Below are 6,412 nucleotides of genomic sequence, written 5' to 3'. Positions count from 1 at the left end.
AATCCTTAAATTTTTTCTTTTAAAAATAAAATTAAATACATTTATATTTTTATTAAAATATTATATAACTTTAAGATTAATTACATAATTTTTTATAACTCAAAATTTATACATTAGACTATGTTTCCAGATAACTTCATATATATATAATTTTCATAAAAAATAATAAAAATATAAAAACATTGTAATAAATCAAATTCTTGTTGCTTTTTTTGCTAAAATTTTTAAATCAATTTTTCTATAAATTTTAAAAGTGTTTTGTTTTGAAAATGTTAATTATTCATTAATAATTTTAATCATCAATGGCTATCGATTAAATTATAAAAATTTAATAAAAATAAAATAAATTATAAGAATCTATTCAAAATCAATAAAAATAAAAAAGATCTATAAATTATTTTTTTATTATCATTATTACTTTTTTGTTATTAATCCAGAAGCGAAACAACAATACCATTTTCCCGTCTCAAGGCTCTGGACTTTGAAGTCAAGACCAGTGCACATAGGCTCTTTAGCAATGTTTTAAAACCCGAATCGAACAGCAAACCAAAAATGTTAATGAGTCATGAGTCTCATGGTTCAACCGGTCAGACCAGTGGTTGGATCGGTAACCTAATAATTAAATAAAAAATTATATTATATATATTATATAATATATATATATATATATATAAAAGAAACAAGCTAGCAAACAACACTAGATTCTCAAATGTATTAGGATTCAGGCATAATCACTTGAAAAAAATAAAGGGCCTGTTTGAAAATCTATTTTGAGAACAATTTTCTATTCTTTAGAACAAGAGAACAAAAAAAAAATTTGTTTGGTAACATTTTTCAAAAAGTATTTTAGAAATAAAAAAATAAAATATTATTCTGGAGAATAGAAAAATGAAAACAACTTTTAAGTGTTCTGTTATTATTGTTCTGGAGAACAAGAGAGAATAAAAAAAATCTATTTTTATTAATTTTTTGTTCTCAAAACATGTTTTACAAAACATCAGTTCTCAAAACAATAAAATAAAAACAGTTTTAAACAGCCCCAAAACCTCTATTTGCAATAAACAACTCTTACCATTTGACTATCTTTGACAGCTGCACGCTTGCACTGGAGTTAACCAAGAATGCAAAGTCGCAAACCAAAATGAAGAAAGTGAAGTAAAGCTGAAGAATGAAGAAGCATCTGAAGTTTGAGAAAGTCCGAAATGGCTGAGGCTGAATAGTGAAGAGAGTGAAGGGGGAACACAAAACCCAAATGGTTGAGAAGGTGAGTCCAAGATGGCTGAACGACAAAGACGATGAAGACAGAGCCAATATGGTTGAGTGGCTTAAGGGTGAAGACACATAGAACAAAACCCAGATGGCTGAGATTTGAGAAGGCGACGAGAATGCATGTGTGCATCGTGCCAGACAAAGAGAAGTGAGACTAAAAAGAATAAGAATGGGTCCTTTTGGGTGTCGATCTACTAGACAGAGTGAGGAGAAGGGTTTTTTATTTTTCAAAATACCAATTTGGTCCTCTTTTTATGACCTGCTTTTGACCTACAAAAACTCGTTCCGAATTTCAAGTTTTTCCCGAGCTTTTAAAAACCATGCAGTTCTAGGCAAGCCAACTGCTAATACAAGTTAATTGGTTAAACCAACTTGTTTTCTTCAACGGGTGATGGTTTGACTATTCAGGTCAGTTCGGGTCTTAAAACATTGCTCTTTAGATTGCCATAAATAGTTTTTTTTTTTAAAATAAAATAACCAGGCGAGGCGTTTCAAGTTTCGACCTTGTTGGATTCACGTGATGAGCAAGCCACAACGTACGACCAAGAAAGACCGGAGCTGACGACCCGTTTGCCCACACCACGAAACTAAACACAGCGAAAGTTGATTGCGGCGAGTTCGTTTCAAAATTGTACAGAGAGGCTGTTTCGGTAAATTCATTGAGCCCCTTGGAATCCGCATCAAAGACCATCGACAAATCATAAACCTTTTGCTCTCTCCTCCTTCTTCACAAATTGCTTCACTCAACCATCACACCCCTTTCCACCACAAAAATGCTGACACCTTCTGTCTTGAAGGTTAATCCCCTCTTTTTTCTCACCAGTTCTGTTACACTTCATTATTATTATTATTATTAATAGTACTTTTTTTTTTTTTCCATGCATCTCTATTTGCGCGTGTAAATTTGATCCCGGTTGATAGATCTTTGTCCGAAATGACGAACTCTTTATCGTTTCGGCCTGAATTTGGCTCTCTCTCTTTTTCTTTGTCCCCCCTTTTTTTCATTTTATGGGTTGAAGGAATTTGGTTGATCGGGATACTTGTTTCTTCTTGATCGGGCACTTCAAAGATCTTGTGATATAGAATCACAATTTTGTTGGGAGGCTTCGGGTGTAGCGGACGGAGTCACGAAAAGGGGTTCTCTGTCTTTGTTAATCTGGTTCATTCTTCTTCCTGTCTCACTTGCTTGGGATTTCAATTTTCAATTGTAATGATCAAGTTCTGATGTTTTCTTGAAACCCGAGTCTAACTATAATGAAGCACTCTGTGTCTTTGCTACCTCTCATTTCTTGAAGCTGATTCTTTCTGCTAAAGGCCCCCTCTGATTTTGAATTGTCGATAAGTACAAATGTTCTGTCTTAAAATTTTGGAGTGAGAAGTGGAGATTCCACGAGACATAATTTACTGATTGGCTTATTCCTGTCGAGCCTAGCACTGTGAAAAGCCCGGTATTGTTACTGATTATATTCAGGAATCCATTCACTGAGGAGTCTAGTTGGGTTTGTTTTCCTAATTATATTCAGGAACCCATTCAATTCTCATACTTGCCTTCTAGCAGTTTAGTTTTCATTAACAAGTATTCTCTTGTAAGTTTCCCTTCTTCGGAAGAATTGAAGTATTTTATAATCTTACGTTAAACACTGAGGCTAAGCAACACTGGCAGCCCATGTTATTCGCACTTGTTTGAGTTCTTGCCACTCAAAATTCTTCCTTTTCGTTTTCAAGAAATGTTGGAAGACAAGTTGTGCACCAGTTATCACAATAGAAAATTGTTCCTGCAGGCAATAGGAAGCTTTGGTTAATCAGAACTTGTTTTTCTTGGATGTGCCTATTGGATTTACTTTCTATTAGGATGTTTGTTAATATGTCAAGTGTAATGAATTTGACTTGATATGAGAAATCACACATTGGATACAGTAGGGTTTAATAAGATAGACACACACACACACACACACACACACAAATGAAAGGACTTATAAATTCAGTATTAAGTTTTTGAGTTAACATGTCGTGTCAATTCCATTCATAAGTGAAAGGACTCACTATCCGTTCCGTTCCAAACATTTTTTCCCTATGAAATGCATGTAATTGATAATAAACATTTGGAAGAAAAGCACAATAGAAAATATATAGAGTTGAAAATAGTTGGGAGAAGTACTGAATATGTATAATGTGTTGTGTGAAAAGTAAGTGAGAAAAATTGTCAGGGAAAAAGTAAGTAAAAGGAAAAGGCACAAAAGCATGGATTGGTTTAAGAGTTTCCTTTATGTTATATAAATAAAATTCTTGTAGTCTTCAAAGGAGAAAAGATCCATTTAAACATATCCCCTGTGGAGAAAAGATCCATTTAAACATATCCTCTATGGTTGCATGAAACATTTAAGGAAAAAAGTACTGCTATCATAGTTTTTCAATTTGATGGTTGAAACTCATTACTGGCTTTCAATTTCATGTCTGCAGGTGTTTTGAATCTTTTGATTCACTGTAATGCGCTAAGAATTTCATAAAACTGATAAAATGGAAGACAATTGTTCTTCCGTAACGAGATGGGAGGATCTCGACATAGACATTTTGGTGAAGATTTTCCAGTTGCTTGACATCTTCCAGTTAACTTCTGGCATTGCTCATGTTTGTAGTGCATGGCGTATGGCTTGCTGTGATCCCCTTCTTTGGAAAACTCTTGATTTATCGATGCTAAAATCCAATTTCATCAAGATTCCATTAGAGCCATTTGTCTATGTTGATGGACGATCGGATACTACATTGACCCGATTGTTGAAGATTTCTTTGAGTCTAAGCAGGGGGAGCATAATGACATTGATCCTTCATTTCAACTTGTACATAAGCGATGATCAGTTGACATACACTGCTGAAAGGTAATTTCAGGTTTCATTTATAATGCTAAAAGCAACAACCGAACAAGTAATATTCTCTTGGTTTCTGATTTGTTGGCCATTCTTTTTGTTTAGATGGGTTAACTTGAACTTTTGCATTGTATGCTGTTATGTTTAGGATTATACTGATTATTACAGCTATGAAATAATGCAAGTATGCGACTTGATTTAATATTTGAGGAGCCATTTGGTCTTGATTTTCAAGAAAAGGTTGTTACTCATTGAGGCGCTGCTTGGCATTCTCTTCACCATTAGCTATGGCAGGATTGGTGTTTCATTTAAATGCTTTCTTTTATCATAGACTTGCTGGAAAACATCTAAAAGTATTTAAGCTATAAGTGGTTGTGGTTGCCTTTTCAAAATATATTCTATTTATGTGGTTACTTTGTTCAATAATTATCTTCTGTCATCCCTTGTTGCAGGTGCCCTAAACTCAGACGACTTGTTTTGCCAGCGTGGAACAGAATCAAGAAAACAGGAATGATCAAAGCCATACGTGGCTGGAAAGATCTGGAGTCCTTGACAATGCCTACCATAGCGAATCCACCATATCTTCTCGAAGAAATTGCAGTGAATTGCGAGAACTTCAGTGAACTCAAGATTATGGGTCCCTGTGATACTTTCTTCGCTAAATCCATTGCTGATTATCTTCCGAAGTTAAGAGTATTGAGCCTTCGATGTTCAACACTGTTAAAGGATGTTCTCATTCTGATCCTAGAGAGCTTGCAACACCTGGAGGTGCTCAACATATCACATTGCATTCTGATGGAAACCGTTCCACCTCATCAACATAAAAGGATCATTAGAGAGATTGATCCCGTTATCCTTGAGAAGGCTTCGCGATTACGTGAATTTCTCACATGCATGCAAGACTCATGCATCATGTGCCAGAGAACAAGAACTGATGAAGGGCTTGTGAGGTGGTACAAGTATGAGGAAGGCCTGTGGAAAACAGATGAGGTTAGGTCTCTCTCACTTTGAGGAAATAGGAAAATGGTATAATAGTGAATTTTAGGTGTTGCTGCGTATGTTACCTTTCATCCTGTTCTTTGACTTGTTCTACTTTCAAATAGTGTATCCAAATAAAGATTGTTGGATTATAACAGTTGAAATGTGTCGTAATGCCCCTGAGAAGAAGGGATGTTAAATTTTGTAAGTGTACATAGAAGTTAGTCATGCTCTGCTTTTAATGTAGTTCATACTTCGTATGTTGACTTACCTTCACAAATTTTTTTTAATCTTTTGGCTACTTTGGTTAACATTTCTCCTAAAGCAGGAAATAATACATTGAGTGAGCAAGCTCGAAGCTAGGTAAGTTTTTTTCCCCCTATTCTTTTAAACGATGTAAAAAGTGCAAGAGCTTGGGAAAATATTACCTTTTTTGTTTCTTATTTGAATAATGTATAAGGTGTGAAATATGTTTTGATTCATATAATTGTGGTATGGTTATTTTTTTCCAAAAATTTAGTAGATTATAACACACGCGCGCACACATAAAGACCCCCCCTTTTTTTTTATCCCGCATGATTGGATATGGTTCCCTGTACTGTGTGTGTGTGTGTGTGTGTTTTTTTTTTTTTTTATTTCAATCTCTCATTAATAGAACATGTTTCAATTCATAGAATAAATCATCACAAAAGTATGATTACTTAAGATTTTATTTGTTAGAGACTAAATTAAAAAAAATATAATCTTATGAAAGACTAAATTAATAGAATAACTTTATGAGAGTGGGACTCTAAACATTTTGGGAAGGAGATCAGTGGACTAGTAATGGGGAGAATTTCAACTAGGGCCTTTCAGAAACAAATTAATCGCGTGCAAGGCTGAAAAGCCCTGGAACACTTATGCGAACTCAAGGGTCTCAATTGCAATTATTATTTTTGGTCCAATTATCAAAATACCCTTGCATTTTCTCTAAACAATCCCGTTGCCGGAGCTTTGGTGCCAGTGTGGTAGTCAATGATCGATCAAATGTAACCAATGAGCCAACAAACACTTTGATTTGTATAGTGCAAAATTTTATATATATATATATATATTATAACTTTTTCTTCCAAGTATTTTATTCCTTATGGCATATTTTGGATACCTTATTATGTATATTTAAACAGGTACTTGTAAATATTCAAATATCACTTATATATAAAAAAAGTTATCAATTTTTTAAACTTAATTTATCTATTTTGTAAAAAAGAAAAGGCAATGTCATTTTGATAATTGACCCAAAAAAATTAATTGCAAGTTAA

General features: G+C 33.9%; 1 protein-coding gene across 1 annotated transcript; it reads left to right on the top strand.

Moving 5' to 3' along the window:
• Positions 1-1,878: 1,878 nt before the first annotated feature.
• Positions 1,879-5,364, top strand: LOC129295919 (F-box/LRR-repeat protein At3g48880-like). The gene is made up of 3 exons (XM_054934517.1): positions 1,879-2,066; positions 3,730-4,145; positions 4,586-5,364. The coding sequence occupies exons 2-3, from the start codon at positions 3,787-3,789 to the stop codon at positions 5,142-5,144; spliced, it is 918 nt and encodes a 305-aa protein (XP_054790492.1). The 5' UTR covers positions 1,879-2,066; positions 3,730-3,786; the 3' UTR covers positions 5,145-5,364.
• Positions 5,365-6,412: the final 1,048 nt, after the last annotated feature.

This window comes from Prosopis cineraria, unplaced genomic scaffold (genome assembly GCF_029017545.1).
Source record: "Prosopis cineraria cultivar Desert tree isolate PC_DT_omini unplaced genomic scaffold, ASM2901754v1 PC217, whole genome shotgun sequence".
In the NCBI taxonomy this organism is placed as follows: domain Eukaryota; kingdom Viridiplantae; phylum Streptophyta; class Magnoliopsida; order Fabales; family Fabaceae; genus Prosopis; species Prosopis cineraria.
This window is presented reverse-complemented; position numbering and strand designations above follow the sequence as displayed.

Coding starts and splice junctions, on each gene's coding strand:
- LOC129295919 (XM_054934517.1), top strand. CDS start 3,787: ATGGAAGACAATTGTTCTTCCGTAACGAGATGGGAGGATCTCGACATA. Junction 4,146..4,585: donor TTGACATACACTGCTGAAAG/GTAATTTCAGGT, acceptor CCCTTGTTGCAG/GTGCCCTAAACTCAGACGAC.